Source organism: Alosa pseudoharengus, unplaced genomic scaffold (assembly GCF_046254945.1).
Source record: "Alosa pseudoharengus isolate Yale_2024_CS ecotype anadromous, Long Island Sound unplaced genomic scaffold, YU_APseudo_1.1 YU_APseudo_1.1_scf_10, whole genome shotgun sequence".
Taxonomy (NCBI): Eukaryota; Metazoa; Chordata; class Actinopteri; order Clupeiformes; family Clupeidae; genus Alosa; species Alosa pseudoharengus.
In genome coordinates, this window is record NW_027468565.1 from 2690306 (window position 1) to 2708004 (window position 17699).

Here is a 17699-nt window from a genome sequence, read left to right on the forward strand (position 1 = left end):
AAAAAATCGTTTTTGACATAGGCAACAAGGGTGGAGGTGTTTTTACACTTTTCAGACACTCAAATTTTGAAAACTATGGATATTGTTTTAGAACCAACAACCTTTCTACATTATCTGGGGGTTTTGTGTGCAAAAAGTGGAAATAAAAATTAGAAGAAATTAGAAAATCACTTTTCGGACTAGATATAATCGCTTATTTCAAAACATACAGATAAAAACACTAACGATGGATCGTGAAAATTTGAAGACAAAAAAAATATTGTTCCTTAGACTCTATATTAGCAAAATATGCAAAAAACGATTTTTACATGAAAATCCAGCGGGACCCTATTTTCCTAACACAGCGTCCGGTACTAGAGAGTTCCATTATCAGCATCATAGTTGGCCCCACAAGGCTTCCGTTTTAACATTCCATATGTTAAAATATGGGGGGGGGATAGGTGCGTCGTTGAGAATTGTATTTACAGTAGCCTAGTTGCCTCACACCAGAAACGATAGCCATCCAGATTCGACAACGGTAAAGGTTCTCCTCATGTAGATCTCTAAACATTTGTTGGATTCTGATTGGCTGTCAATTTTTTTTTTTAGCATTCTTAACCTGTTGAGGAGTGAATTATTTTCCTGGTTCCTTCTAGAATTCTACGCAAACTATATAGTTCCAGTGTTCTTTATATAGTCTCAGAGCCATTTAAAGGTAGAGTTGCGACAATAGAGCTGGTAAGTCCCGCCCATCCGCTAAACCCCCAGTGGACCTCTAGATTGAAAAATCGTCAATGCAAGTGAATGTGAGAAAATAATTATTTTCTGGTCCCGTTTGAATTGTGCCATGAATGTGAACATATGTTGTCTGTGAATTTTTAATATAATTTTTCATGTTACGAGTTTGATAGTATATTATATGATTCTTCGGCTATCAGTTGTGGAAAAGACATAACGAGAAAGACTACATGTCGCCTGTGACGTGAGCTAGCTCTAATCGCTAACATTAACTGAGATGCTAGTTTTTGTAACGGCAGGAATAAACACACATGGTAACAAAAATATTCGAAACATGTCTAGCTTCACTCAATACATTAACACTATGATACAGTGTGATTGTAAAGTTGTATGGTTCACTGTGTTCAAAGTCGATCTTAATAACCCTCTACATCTCGACCAACTGATGGTTGTTATGGGAAACTAGTTAGCTGTCGTCTAGCGGAAAGTTGTAGTCCACAAAGTGCTCGCACACAAAGTTTAACTGCATCAAACTTCTACCCGCTCAATTGTAGCAATCTTTACACGAAAATTTATATTAAAAATTCACAGACAACATATATTCACATTCGTGGCAAAATTCAAACGGGATCAGAAAATAATTATTTTCTCACATTCACTTGCATTAACGATTTTTCAATCTAGAGGTCCAGCGGGGATAGCGGAAAGGGCGGGACTTACCAGCTCTATGGGTGTTCAAAATTCCGTTGGTCACGTGGTTTGTGTAAACCTCAACTAGTTCCCGGAAGTGATTGACAATGGATTAGAATGCATTAAATAGGCAAGGCCTACTGTTCAATAGACAGAGCCACGATTTTGGGTAATTGACAATCAATAAATGCATTGATATACAATATTTGTAACACAGTGTAATTATTGTGTAAACTATGTAGTTATCCTACCATTACAACAAATTCCAGACCTTATATCTTAGCCTGCTATATAAGGTGACCTTTTTTTCCGCCCTTTTACGTGTCACTTAGGGACCGTTCGTTATTTATAAACGGGGTCACCGGAGGAAAATAGGGGAGGGTCATGTCTTTTTAATCTTTGTTGAGGGGAGGGTCACCTAACTTTTTTTGTCTAGGAGGGGGGGTCACCCATCTTTTGTATTAATGAAAACAGCAAAAAATCAAAGTGGCTTGTTTGATTGTTGATTTCTGTCGCCATATAACGTTCTCTTTCGTTCCATAGATCTGTCAATATTGAACAATGAAAATAAGGGAGATTTCCCGGGTTTCTCACGCAAAATACGGAAAATGTCAACATCCGTCCCCATTAACGTTGGAAGGGTTGGAGCAACAAAGTAGCCTACTTTATTCACGCCTAACAGCCTATATCCATTTGGTCAACTTTATCCAGCCCTAAAAAAGCTAACTTTGGTTTACTTGTAGTTTACCGTGTAGCCTAGCCTAACTTTAAACAGTGTGCATGCTTATAAAGCATACTTGTGCTTCATTCATCCACACATCCAGCTCCTAACGTTTTGACAAGCATCTCTACCAATTGACCTTGTTCCTGCCCATCTCTAGCTTTGCTGTCTCCATCCTTTCTGTTTTTGTTGTTTGCAAAAAAATATATAGTAGGCCCTATTGGTAACCAGCAACAAGTGCAATTTGTTAATCGCTGTCATTCTCTCTCCTGCCAACAAAAATGTGTTACGTTCCAAGTAGCAGTGCGTAATTCTGCTTCATAAAGCAGAATACAGAATACAAATACATTGGTCATATAAATAGCCAGTTTGGTCTACAGTGTAGGCTAGAGTTGGTAAGTTATGGTAGGCCAACTTGGAGTGAATATACAGGGGGATTTCTTTGGCTCTTAGCCTGGCAGGTGCGCACGTAGACATAGCCTACGGCCGAACACTGCAAGCGCCAATGAATCGTGCTCTCACAACAACCACGTCGTTAACTTAAATAGGCCTACTGTAGTTCTCGGAGTTCGCATTCAAGCAAGCAAAACGATGATTTGAATACATCTGTTTCTCTGGAAGGGCAAGGGGTAACAACAGGACAACACAGAGACAGGCCAGAATGCAGGACTAATGTTATGAGAGTATTACAGTAATATGGGATATTCTACGGGAAAATATTGTAACGATTTGATCGCACACGACACCAAGCGTTGTTCAATGTCAGCTTTAATGGCTTGAGAACGAGGGCAGGGACACAGACCAGAACACAATACACACGGGGCAGGTCAAGTACACACACACGCTACACATACAGGGGAGCCCCCCACACAGAAAGGATCACACACGAGGGAGAACTAAAAGGGAAACATGTTACAATAAAGACACTAACTTTACACTTATAACTTAAGAGAATAACGACATAAACCCCCCAAATGTTCGCTCTCGTATCCCAGGATGCCTTTCGCGGGAGAACGCTAACACTGTCTTTTTGCGCCGACGCTACAATATTAAAACGGCAAGACAGCGGGGAAAAGTTCAAATGATAGGCATAAACCCGGAAAAAGTTGGCATGTTAGGTATTTTTCGGTCCCTGTGATTATTATGACCGCCGCTAGCGAAGCGGTCATATAGGCATTGTCAAAGTTTTTTTTTTTTTTTCCCGTCATCTACTTCCTGAATTTTTGGTCAACGATACCTGGGACACTGAACCACCGGGGCACATGAAATTTGATGGGTATGTAGCCCCACTAGACTTTTACGGAAACATTTCGTTTCGTCCCCGGGGTCCACTCCCCCCCCCCCCCCCGTGCTGGGCCCCCCGAACCGCAAAAAAAGCAGTTTTTCCTAAATAACTACCTGAACCGTGGCACCGAGGATGAAGAATCTTTTATGGTATGTTGGTCTCAAGGGCCCACATCAATCTGGCCCATAATCACTCATTTGTGATTTGCACCCCCCCGGTAAAAAATGAAAATGCAATATTATTCTGCTTTAATCGCCCCTATCTTCAGTTAAGATGTTCAGAACTGCACCAAATTGTATGTGTATGATTGACCTGGCATTCTCTGGGGGTATGCCAAGTTTCGTAGAATTCCATCCATGGGGGGGTCTTAAAAAATTTAGATTATGTGTACATTTAGTGACTGTACACTCATTGGCCTGTAGATGGCGGTGCACACATATACACATGCACACACACACAGGCACCCACATACTATCGGTATTAGAACGGCCGATACATAATTACAAATTCAGTAGGATTAAAAGAAAGCCAAAATAAATATTCATCATCATCATCATGGCTGCATTTCCAGTACCTATTGGCGATAAGTAGTCATTTGTCCACTAGATGGCGCATCGTTGCAGTGAGACGTAATTTTATTACAAGTTAAACGTGGGTTGGAATAACAATGGACGCTTCCTACAAGGACTATAGTTTACCGCAGAGAACGTCTAATAAGGATAGGATGATGTTCACATGAAATGTAATTCCCATTTATTCTTGAAGCCGAAATAAATCTGAGGATGTTTATCGGACATGCTTGGTTTTTACTGCAGGTACGTTAATCGTATAATATCAATAAGGACCTAGGTAATGTTACCGTTAGCGTTGGTTGAGTGATGGAGGCCAATTTGATTGATTGCATTTGTAGAAAACTATAAATGCGGTTATACCAAGCAAATTGATAGCAGCACTGTAATTGTATCTTTCGACTGTCATTTGTTGCACGTGCTACAAAAATCATTCTGTGCAATGGAAGATTTACCAACGTTACACCGGTCTGATACAGTTTTGCCTATACATGCGTGAGACTGAGACGCCTGTTTATTTTGTTTTAAGTGCGTGCAGGGTGTGAGAGAGAGGGGAATCGATGTGCTTTGATTCTAGCTTGGTAGTTGTAGTCTGTGAAATTAAAAAGCACGTGTGTGTGAAGTATCCAAACAATGACACCTTCATTTCATTATGGCTGCTTTAGCAACACACCTTAAGCTGTGTAGTGGGTCCCATTTAGAAGTGGCTACTTCATTCGCGCTTTCCTTGACTCATGGAGCTGCGTGAATTTTATTACAACTTTTCGCCACGATATGGCAATTTAAGTCCGCTTGATACTGTAAGGCGTAAGCCATTGGTTTCCAAAGGAGATTTTATTTGTGTCGCCAGCATAGCCTATTGACAATTTATGTTGTAAATAGGCCTACCTTATAAGCCTACCTGTAGCTTAGGGAAGCTAACAGCTTTCTATTAGGATCTAGTTTGTTAGTTACAGTTTTGTCATAACTCCCTGATGCATTTTTGCATTTAGAATAGCCAGAGCGTGAACAATATCGGGTGCCTATGGACTAGGCTTGGTGAACCCAGCCTGATCTGCCCACTATTTATTTTTTGATTTCTGAAAGGGACACCAGGCAACGTTTTCGTGTTAATTACTCATCTTCGTAAGTCGGTATATGGTTAAATGACTCATTACAGGGCGAATGAAGACTCTCTCGCCCGCCCCTACTGCCTGTAGGAAGAATATCCCGCTTGCAAGTTCAGTGTATCGTACCCGGCGACCAAAGCAGTTTCAGTTTCCATCCTGCATCCACAGCACAGAGGGAGGCTAACGAAACGCTAGCGATTGTTGCAAACGTGTGTATAATGGCAGAGCCGGCGAAGAAGCAGCAAAAACCCTTGACGGAAGATGCAAAGAAAAGGAAAAGAGCTTCAGACCGAGCGAGGGGGAGTTTCGTAGAGAAAAAACATCAGGCTTGCCTGGTGTCCCTTTAAAAGATTGAGCTTGGTCTGGTGAAAGCCAGACTAGCCATGGACCTCAGTTACACAATGCAAGGGAACATGAATCAGCCTATATTTGCACGAACAATAACGGACAACAGCTCTTCAACTTTGGCCCGTTAAAATGTGTATGAACAGTCTAGCGACGCATTTCATCAAGGCCCATTTGGACATGTCAGTTATTTGCACCACTAGATGTAAAACAGCATTTCGTTTCAGACTACTGTTACTTAATTTGTGCATTAACAATAACGTTTCAGACTACTGTTACTTAATTTGTGCATTGACAATAAAGTATTACATGAACTTAAGATGACTAAAATCTTATGTAGAAGAAGAAACATTCACAAAAAAATCCATCCATCCAAAAATGACCTTTGTTTTTGATAGCTGTTGAAAACGGCATGGAACTGACAGAGATGTTTTTGTAAATAAATAAATAAATAAATAAATAAATAAATAAATAAATAACATTATGCTGATACCTTTTGCTTTTCCCAAATACAATGTAGCCTACAGGTGTAAGTGACCTTTCATCAATCCAGTTGCAATGGATGAACTGTGATGAACTGCCCTACTTGTGATTGTTTAGAGATTTTAAGGGTTTTATAACAATGCTACATCTTCTTTGGCTATTCTACAATCTATTCACCTTTTCAGCACCAGTAGGCTACTTTCTGTGCAGCCGCACACACACACTCAGGCATGCCAAACAAGCATACACAAAAGTTTCAAGAGTGGGGGATGGAGTAAAATATGGAGACAAATTGAAGTGTGATTTATTTTCGCGGAACGGATGTACAGGACTGAGCGGCGGTCATATTTTGTACCGCTATGCGGTACATCTAGTTTGTGAAATTGTGCAAACGGTCTTTTCAAGTCATTTGAGAATGAAGAAGTGTAGCAAGCTCCCAAATTGACGCTCGTCTGAGAAATTGAGTTTTGGATAATGTTCAGCTTCGGCAGCTTTACAATGACTGAGGAAGCCTAGAGACGAGTCCATAGCAACAAGTTCATGTGTTGAATTTGTTATTACCCAGTGTGCTTTGTTGAATGGTCTCAATGTTTTATTGTTTTATTTCATGTGAATACTTACTAGAGGAGTAAATTATTTCAAGTAGGCTAATGCAGTTGCAGGAAGTGTGCATTTAGTTTCCATGCTTATTGTGTTTCCACAACAATGTTAGTGAGTAAATCTACAGAAATGGCCACCATCTTGGTGAAGTGTGATGTGTAAGATCAGAAAGCAGAGGGTTAGTTTAGAACGATTGCTTAAATCGACGTGTTTTCATAGCGCTAGGTATCGACGATTGGCCGGGGAGGGTCATGTCTTTTTTGAAAAGACTACTGGAGGGTCGTTAAAAATTTTCTTGCAGGCAGGGGAGTATGGAGGGGGATAGCTGTCAAAACATTCGTGTCCATAGATTTGATACACGTGCGTATTTGTCTGTAGTTGTGCACAAAATAAATATTTGTGAATTCTCGAATGAGTCCAGTCGTGCATAAAATATATTGTGTGTATTTTATCCATCAGAATACGGATGGAAAAAAAATATGAATTCAAAAATTACAAGTACGAAATCAAACTTTACAGTTGGCTTTCTATTGACCTCTCCAGAATAAGTCCCGCCTCCGTAACTTCCGTATCCATCCAACTTCCGGGCGTGGATTGTCTATGGGAAATAACATGGCGTTTCGAAATATCATACCGGTAAAACATCTGTAGGTAGCGAAGTTGAAAAAGCTGGTGGGCAGATTGGCCTACACACTTCTGCCATATAGTTTCCACTGGATTTTTTGATTGTCGGTGCCGTTTAAGTAGTATACTATAGACTATACTACTTAAACGGCACCGAAAATCAAAAAATCCAGTGGAAACTAGATGGCAGAAGTGTGTAGGCCAATCTGCCCAGCAGCTTTTTCTACTTTGTCACCTACAGAGTTTGACAGGTACGATCTTTCAAAACGCCATGTTATTTCCCATAGACAATCCACGCCCGGAAGTTGGATGGATACGGAAGTTAGGAGGCAGGATATATTCTGGAGAGGTCTATTCTTTGGTATGAGCAAAGTCCTTTTAGGCAAGTCCCTCCACTCGGCGGCCATATACCAACGTTTCATGGGCACTCATCGGGCACAGTCTTTGGGTCGAACTGCGCGTGCGCAAGGCTTCACGACACCAATCTTGCTCCAGCGGCGAGATCACAACACATGATTGGCACGATGTCTTCACAACACACCATATGATTGGCTCAATGTATTCACATCACACCACATGATTGGCTCAATGTATTCACATGTCGACGTTTTGCCGAGGAAGGGGTGGGATATGTGTAGACAACGGCCATATTGGCGTGACAAACTAGCCCCATGCATTTCTATGGAGTATTTTTTGAGTGCTGTGTCTCCACATTAGAAAGTCTCTGGTATGAGTACGACTTCGCACAAGTGACTCAACTGTCAAAATACGTCATCGCCGCACTCACAGGCATTACTTGTTGAGAAAAGAAACATAGATCGAGATCAAGACTGCGCATGTGCTGAGACGAATCCGGCGGGGGCAGTGCCATTACTGCGGGTTAGGCACGTCGGCGCTAACGTTTGTGATAGCTACCTGTGGAGTTGAACAAATCGTCTTTTTCCCCCTTCGTTTATTGGCTTACGATGTCGGGAAGAACCTGTTGTGTGTTCGGCTGTTACAACAGCAGTGGGAAAATACAGATATGGAACAAAAATATATAAGTTCCCCCGCCGTTATTACACAGCCTGCCCCTGTGTAACACCATACATAAGCACTACACAGATTCCCAGGGCGAGCCGAAGACCAAGCTGTTCGTCAGAAGTGGATTGTCCGAAAGGATTTTGTTCCGAACAAACATATCACGGTAAGTTTTGTTTAACAGTATTAATCTTAAATCTTGCCAGTTGCCTCAATGACTAGCATGCTGTTTATAGTCTTGCATGGCGATACTTTAACGCTATCTATGTTGGTGTGTTAAGACATGGCACCAAATATTTGACGTAGAAGCAAAACTGTAAAGTAGCTGCTAAGTGTGTGCTAGGAACTTCGGTAGTCGCCAGAATAATTATCTCCATCAACTAAATGGCACTATTGAAAAATTATTCGCGTTAACTACTAACATTAGGGCAGCCATGGTGGCCATCAAATCAACATGATTTGGCATTACAAACAGAACACGTATGATGGAGTTCGGGGGCAGGCGACACTATGCTAGTTGCAAGGTTGCATCCTTCTTTGGTAACGTTAACCATCAGTGTTTCCTCTATGTTGATTTGGTAGTGGCGGCCCCCCACGGTTTAATTTTCTTCCCTCACGGTATCAGAAATGGGGCAGACGTACAATAGTCGCAGTTGCCTTTCAAAATTCATTGTGCAGACCTGTTGTAGATTCTCCAAATATACAGCTCAATCACAACTGAAAATAATGCCTCATTGTGTGTGAATAGAGGTGAATACATAATTGTTTGTGTTGCAGCGAAGTGTCAGTTGTCAGTTCCGTGGGACGGGGGGACGGTGGGGGGTTCGGACAGGCCTGCCCCCACTGCTTAAAAAAATCCTAGAGGAAACACTGACCATGAAAACATCAGTCATTTGGAAAGATCTTAGTGCGTTTTCCTCCGATTCAGTATTGTAATAAACAGTTTTTGTGTAGCACTCACATTTAAAACTCACTTGGATTTTTGATGTAGATGTTTGTTTTTGGGTTAAATTTGTTGTTGTGCTGAGTTATAGTCTACATGTAAGTCAATGTCCTTTTCTCTATATTTGTATTTTATCAGGAGTCAATGTCATCTGGAAGAGCACCTCCCAAAAGATGTCTTCAGCCCTCACAAGAGGACACATCATGTGCTTGGAACTTGTGCACAATGGAATAAAGAACAGTTGTTGATGTATTAATTACAGTTTATTTGAACTTGACACTTCATTTAATTTATACAATACATGTATCACATAGAAATTGTTGTTATATTATTACTACAATTACATTACATTACATTTGGCTGACGCTTTTTAGCCAAAGCGACTTGCAACATGGTAAAAACATTTAAAGCTTTTAAGAGCAATTCTAACAATAAAAAAAAAAACACAATAAGTGCATCAATGAGTGCAATTGTCTGTAGTAGTGCTATGAGGAGATGATCTCTGAAGACCTGGGTTTTCAGATATTTTTGAAGATGTCGAGGGATGTCCCTGCTCTAATAGGAACAGGTAGTGCGTTCCACCAACGAGGGACGACAGATGAGAAAAGTTTGTATCGGCCATATGTACAAAAAGGTTCAAATATGCTACTAGGCCGAGGTCAAATAGACTGGACCAGGTCAGTCTCTGTGGAAAATATTTAGACAAGATAGCAACAGTAATGGCTCTAATTTAAAGTAATGATTCAAATATAAATATAATTCTCTGTGTGGATATAAGGGCCAAAAAGGTACACTAAAAAGTAGTGGTTCAAAAGGTAGGCATAGATTAATCAATAAATCCCTGTGTGGAAGTATGTGCAAAAAAGACACACTAAACAGTAGTTATTCAAAAGGTAAGAATAGATTAATGAATAAATCCCTGTGTGGAAATATGGGTAAAAAGATACACTAAACAGTAGTAATTCAAAAGGTAAGTATAGATTTATCAACAAATCCCTCTGTGGAAGTATGGACGGAGCCTCATTAGAACAAGCAACAGTTGTTCAGGGACAGCTAACTTGATGGTCCTTAGTTGTGAGTAAAAAGCCATACAAAAATTGCCAAAAACTGTCCATGCCCAAGCCTGTGTAAATTTTGAGTCTTTGTCATCCAAATCATAGGCCTACACTGATCAGTTTGTGTCACAGTCTTTTGTTGACTTAAAACTGTAGTTGTGGTCTGCAGTATCTGGACACTGGATGCCATCTTCTTTTGGGAGGTGCTCTTCCAGATGACATTGACCCCTGATAAAATACAAATAGAAAAGGACATTGACTTACATGTAGACTAGAACTCAGCACAGCAACAAATTTAACCCAAAAACAATCATGAACATTTTGCACAACATCTACAACAAATATCCAAGTGAGTTTTAAATGTGAGTGCTACCCAAAAACTGTTTATTACAATACTGAATCGGAGGAAAACGCACTAAGATCTTTCCAAATGACTGATGTTTTCACGGTTAACGTTACCAAAGAAGGAAAGCAATCTTGCAACTAGCATAGTGTCGCCTGCCCCCGAACTCCATCATACGTTTTCTGTTTGTAATGCCAAATCATGTTGATTTGATGGCCACCATGGCTGCCCCAACGTTAGTAGTTAAAGCGAATAATTTTTCAATAGTGGCATTTAGTTGATGGAGATAATTATTCTGGCGACTACCGAAGTTCCTAGCACACACTTACTTTACAGTTTTGCTTCTACGTCAAATATTTGGTGCCATGTCTTAACACACCAACATAGATAGCGTTAAAGTATTGCCATGCAAGACTAGACAACAACATGCTAGTCATTGTGGCAACTGGCAAGATTTAAGATTAATACTGTTAAACAAAACTTACCGTGATATGTTTGTTCGGAACAAAATCCTTTCGGTTGATGTTCACAATCCATTTCTGACGAACAGCTTGGTCTTCGGCTCGCCCTGGGAATCTGTGTAGTGCTTATGTATGGTGTTACACAGGGGCAGGCTGTGTAATAACGGCGGGGGAACTTATATATTTTTGTTCCATATCTGTATTTTCCCACTGCTGTTGTAACAGCCGAACACACAACAGGTTCTTCCCGACATCGTAAGCCAATAAACGAAGGGGGAAAAAGACGATTTGTTCAACTCCACAGTAGCTATCACAAACGTTAGCGCCGACGTGCCTAACCCGCAGTAAATGGCACTGCCCCCGCCGGATTCGTCTCAGCGCATGCGCAGTCTTGATCTCGATCTATGTTTCTTTTCTCAACAAGTAATGCCTGTGAATGCGGCGATGACGTATTTTGACAGTTGAGTCACTTGTGCGAAGTCGTACTCATACCAAAGAAAGCCAACTGTAAAGTTTGATTTCGTACTTGTAATTTTTGAATTCATATTTTTTTTTCATCCGTATTCTGATGGATAAAATACACACAATATATTTTATGCACGACTGGACTCATTCGAGAATTCACAAATATTTATTTTATGCACTACAGACAAATACGCACGTGTATCAAATCTATGGACACGAATATTTTGACAGCTATCCCCCTCCATAGTAATGCCTGTGAGTGCGGCGATGACGTATTTTGACATTTGATTCACTTGTGCGAAGTCATACTCATACCAAATAAACCCAACTGTAAAGTTTGATTTCGTACTTGTAATTTTTGAATTCATATTTTTTTTTCATCCGTATTCTGATGGATAAAATACACACAATATATTTTATGCACGACTGGACTCATTCGAGAATTGACAAATATTTATTTTATGCACAACTACAGACAAATACGCACGTGTATCAAATCTATGAACACAAATATTTTGACAGCTATCCCCCTCCATAGGGGAGGGTCATGCAACTTTTGATTGAAGCACTCAAAATCCCTCCGGTGACCCCGTTTATAAATAACGAACGGTCCCTTAATATTAATTTCTGTACAAAATCAAGACGGGAGATTCTTTACAAAACGCAATTGCACCCACCCCATAAGTGTATCTAAATTATCGCTATATAAAATAAATGACCTCGTACAGTGACTCGAAAAGTAAACAGTGTTTGAGACTGCGTGTAGCCTACAAAAGCGCATGGAGCTCCTGTGAAATTTAGATTTTGCAACGAGAAACTGTAACACAGCTAGTCTAACATTACTTTGAGTTTTCTACCCAGTGTTTCCTCTGGTAGTCACTGATCTGAGCTAATGAGCGAATTACCTAGCCTAGCCAAGCCTAGCCTATCGTCGCTATCGTCGCGGTAGAATAAAAAAAGTTTAAAAGTTTTTTAACATCCCCATGGTAATGCGAGTGATCATAATAAAATATAAAACGTGACATGTAAGTCCTTCGATAAATAACCAGGCTATGAACTCATAAACATGAACAGCATTTTGTCATCGTTTGTCATTCACTGTGCTGGGAATAGCATTAAGATGCTAGGCTAAAGAGCTTGAAACAGGTGAGCACCTGGGAATGGTGTGCATCGTGTCAGAAAATAGCAATTTGATCAGTGATCATGGATCATCAGCGCAAGCTTAGTTTGAAACTTTCTGGGGATGGGGATTTTACACGATCCTTCTTCACTGGGCTAGCCATCACTGGGCTAGTGTGCCCTGCTGTGTTAATATGACCGTGCTGATGCTAACAGCTGCAGCTCCCTCAAATCTAGGTTCTCTCATGCATATTAGGCCAGCTTTTGCCAATGAAAATGAATGCAAAATTAAAAAAAAACAGTCCTGCTCCTAACTGAAGAAACGTTTACGTAAACAACAAACTCAGTTTCACTGTTGCAAGTACAAAGTTGGCTGTAAATATGCTTCGCCATATTACATTTTAACGAACCAGCTAGCTTTGTGATAACAAAATCTTACCTTTTATGTGTTTAGTCCACTGAAAGTTATCCACATCAAACGATTAAATCCACAGTTATGGAGGAATTGTTTTGGGGAAGCAGTTGCACTTTATCCCACTTTTGCTGCCCTTTTTAAAATTAAACCACTTAAATCCATAGCCTAGATGAGCATTGCGCATAACGTTACAACTATGTTGACATGATGGTAAAGCTAAATGCCCAAGACACGTCACGTCATAAAAGTTGTAGGCTACATGCAAAAACTTAATGACAGCTCGTTCGTGGTGTTGCCTAGTGCTGCCTAATTGAAATGGTATAGGCAAGGTTTATCTTATATTAGGTTATCTGTGGCACATTTATTGGGCTTTAGCCTCTTTTAATTTATTTGATAAGGAACTGATAAAAACTTAGCAGCAGAAAAGCTGTCATAGTTTACATAAATAGTTTATTATTATTTATAATAATAAACTATTATATTAATTAACTACTATATTAATTAGGTTATTAATACTATTATATATTATATTAACTACTATATTAATTAGGTTATTAATACTATTACTTTACTACTATTACTGTTACTGTTGTTGTTATTATTATTATTATTATTATTATTATTATTATTATTATTCGGATGAGCCAATAATGTAAATCTGAGTCTGAAATGTTGGCTACAAACAGTCAACTGCACTGCTGCTATTATAAATTGTTAACTTTCGGGAACTATTTGAGGCTTCCATTAGCCGCCATTGATGAAAAAAAATGGAACATTAGCGTCAATGGAGTTGTCGCAACTCTACCTGTAACAGTCTATTGGGAAAATCTCTGAGGGTAATTGTCGCATCATAATGCGGAGCTACTAGGCTACTCTGTCAGAAGGTTACGTTAGGACTATGTAAATATAGGCTACAACACAACTACCTCAATTTTTTTATATATGTCCTATAGGCTATTTCTATATTTTTATATATGTTCTAGCCTATATTTCAGTCTCGCACTTTAATTTAATGTCTAAAGTAGGCTATGTCTATGTCTGTATTTAAAGTAGGCCTATGTCTATGTCTGCATGGGAAAGTAAGAAACGAAATTTCAATTCTTTGTATGACCAGTGCATGTAAAGAAATTGACAGTAAAAGCCGACTTGACTTCACTTGAACTCTCGGTTCGCAAAACAATCACATAATTTGTGACCGTTCAACAGGTTAAAATCGTTCTGAAAGTTGTTATCGTTATAGTAGCCTATGCGGTGTGGCGGCTATGCGTTGAACTAGAACAATATTAAAGAAACTAAAGAAATAGAGCTGTTGTTTTGGCCATTAATGTTATGCTACATCGTTCCAGGTGTGTTCTAGGCCACGGCCCTTTAGAAAAGGTGTAGCCTATGTCCAGGTGTTGTCAGGCTTTGTTAACGATCATGATTTACAAACCTGAATGGGCGTAACGTTAATAGAATTCTAGAAATAGCCTAATGATAGACACAGCCTAGGCAAGACATCGGTGGGGTTTCCCAATCCTGCATTTTCAAGACTTACTTTTCTTTCTTTTCCGGACATGTCCATTTCTCTCTTCAAAGACGGAATAGACACCTCTACCATCGGATAAAAGTATTCCCATTCCCACATGGCAAAAAATCGAACTCAAACTAGATTCTAACTTTCGTTACGCGTAGCCTAGCGTTAGTTTATGTCTGACGGCCAACTGTTGCGTCTGTCTGTGAGGACCTTTCCAAATCAAATCTCAGCATTTCCTCGTAAAGTAACCCTTCCCATCACGCCGACACCACAAGGTTCGTGTCAGGCTCCTCCCCGACAGTACGAATGGGATTCAAGTAGGCTATAAGTATACTTTTTTGATCCCGTGAGGGAAATTTGGTCTCTGCATTTAACCCAATCGGTGAATTAGTGAAACACAAACAGCACACAGTGTAGGCTACACACAGTGTGGTGAAGCACACACTAATCCCGGCGCAGTGAGCTGCCTGCAACAACGGCGGCGCTCGGGGAGCAGTGCGGGGTTTAGTGCCTTGCAAGGGCACTTCAGCCGCGGCCCACTGGTCGGGACTCGAACCGGCAACCCTCCGGTTACAAGCCCAGAGTGCTAACCAGTGGGCCACGAAATATGGTAGGCTACTGTTGTGTATAGGGGAAAGGGTAGAGGAATTATGATCAAAATACATTTTCGACCCTTTAGCAAGCTAAACATTTTATGACCATATATTTTGTCATACATTACATGTTATAAATGTAAATATATTTCACACTTAACATCATATATTTTTGTTATATTTCAGAATATATTTCAAAATTATAAATATAAGTGAACAATGCAAATATATTTCAATGTATTTGGAATATATGCCACATATATTTCAATATTTTTTTTTCGTATGGGGCTTCATCTCTGACTGCAGACAGAGGGGTCAGAGTGGGCCACCACACATCCACGGCCCAAGCCTCAGTATGCTACCGGTATTCGGGGGCAGCCGTGACTGGTTAGCACTTCGGACCTGTAACCGGAGGGTTGCTGGTTCGAACATCGACCAGTAGGCACGGCTGAAGTGCCCTTGAGCAAGGCACCTAACCCCTCACTGCTCCACCAAATTTCCCTCACGGGATCAAAAGAGTATATGTACTTATACTACTTATTCCCCAGGGATGGGAGTCTGCCTACAGAGATGGATTGATGGATGGGAGTCTGCCTACAGACATGAGGTGAAGCGGCTGTCAACATGGTGCAGGGCCAACAACCTGCTCCTCAACACCCCAAAGAACTCATCATAGACTACAGGAAGAAAGAAAACAGATCCCACCATTAATCATCAGCGGGAACTGTGTGGAGAGGGTGGCAGACTTCCACTTCCTGGGAGTCCACATCGAGGAGAGCCTATCCTGGAGTGTGAACACCTCTGAGTTGCTGAAAAAGGTCCAGCAGAGACTACTTCCTGAGAATACTCAGTGACCGTACACCGACAGAGTTTTTTGTGAATGTAGGGCTTAGGATGACCAATTTTTTGCATATGTTTGCCTCCAGGGGTCATGTTAACCCATTCCATTGCACACATGTGCATATTCACACACACACATACATTTACAGTAATCATACGTATGGCACATACACACACAGTAGGCATATGTACGCATGCATACACATGCACACACACAGGAACACCTACAAACACATGCACGCACACACACACACAAACACGTACACGCACACATGCACACAATTCAAGAATTTCTCACAATTATGAACAAGCAAGATGGGGGTGGGGTTGTATAAAATGTATTTTACATGTGAAATCTATGAACTAATCATGTTTTGATACTTGTTGTCTAGCAGATACCAGTGAGAATTGAGTGTGCATAATGCAATTCAGTGAGAGTTAGAATCATATTGCCTTTCACCTTTTGTTTTTAGCCAGCAGCCAGACCAGCAGATACCTTGACTTTGCTGAATTACTGAAGCTAAGCAGGCTTAGTTAGTTCTTAGGATAAGAAACCTCCTTGGAAGAGTATAGGTTCCTGGTGCTGGTGGTTGGCCAGTAGGTGGCACTCTTCCCTGTGGCCAAAAGCCACCAAACAAATATCAATCCCAATGTCCTATTGCAGTGACAGGGACACTGTACTGCAGGAGATGTTTTCCTTTGCATGAATGTTAAATTGAGGTCCTGACTCACCATTGTTGTTAAAGATCCCATGGCACTTATCGCAAAGAGTAGGTGGTTCCCTGATTTGCTTTATTTATGTACACATACATAAAGACACATACACACACATAAAAACACCCACACACAAAGACACGTAAACACACACACACTACACATGCACACACACACGACACGCACATGCACACAAACACACATACACCCTCACACACACCCTCACACACATGCACCCACACATACAAACACACCTACATACAAAAACACACACACACAAAAACAACCACACACTATGCACACACTCAATTACAAACACACAAAAGAGGAACAAAGTAGGAAATTAACACAATTTGACAAGCGTGACTTATTTTTGTGGAAAGAAATTGCTGGACTGGGCGGCGGTCATATTTTGTACCGCTCTGCGGTACACCTAGTTCTTATATTCTATAGTTTTATTCTTATATAATAATATATAAGAATTATATATATATATAATTTATTCTTATAAGTAACACTAGCACTTTCGTTGTACCTGTGATAATGACAATAAAGACCTTTTCTATTCTATTCAACTCATGCTGCTGATTCTAACTTGTTCCTTACATAGACAGAAGGCTAAATAGTGATATGTAGGCCTTGTCCCATTTACAGGAATTGGTACCTAATCCGGATTTCATAATCAGGTTGATCCAATCCCACATTCCTTCCAAAAAATCATCATAAAAGTCAGATGAATTACCTGATCCTGGATAGTAAAAGATGAGATTTTTGAACAACTGGGCCCTGGTACTCCCAGCTAATCCAGCTCTTCCCCAACATATCAACATCCATCTTGATTCATCTTCATTGACCCCCAGCCACTGCACATAATTTGGACGCCATGATTGATGATCGACTATGGGTGCATCCCAAGCTCTATTTGCATGCGGCTTCTCTCCTCGGTCCTCGAGCTTGTGCCCCGGAAATCGTTCACAGCTCGACGTCATCGGGGATGTCTCATTTGTCTAATAGCAACAAGAGGAGGGGAGAACGGGGAGAGGTCCAAGCTGCCAAGGTGAAAAATTCCCTC

The 17699-nt window shown here is 40.5% G+C and overlaps 1 protein-coding gene across 2 annotated transcripts in view; it reads right to left on the reverse strand.

The window, feature by feature from the left end:
• Positions 1 to 14720, reverse strand: part of snx22 (sorting nexin 22) — a 55028-nt gene extending 40308 nt beyond the window's left edge. The window contains exon 1 of one of the 2 annotated variants that reach the window (XM_076302835.1): positions 14502 to 14720. In XM_076302835.1, the coding sequence (XP_076158950.1) occupies positions 14502 to 14591 (90 nt within the window). In that variant the 5' untranslated portion in view covers positions 14592 to 14720. The remainder of the gene's footprint in view (positions 1 to 14501) is intronic. The other variant, XM_076302827.1, reaches the window with a different exon arrangement.
• Positions 14721 to 17699: the final 2979 nt, after the last annotated feature.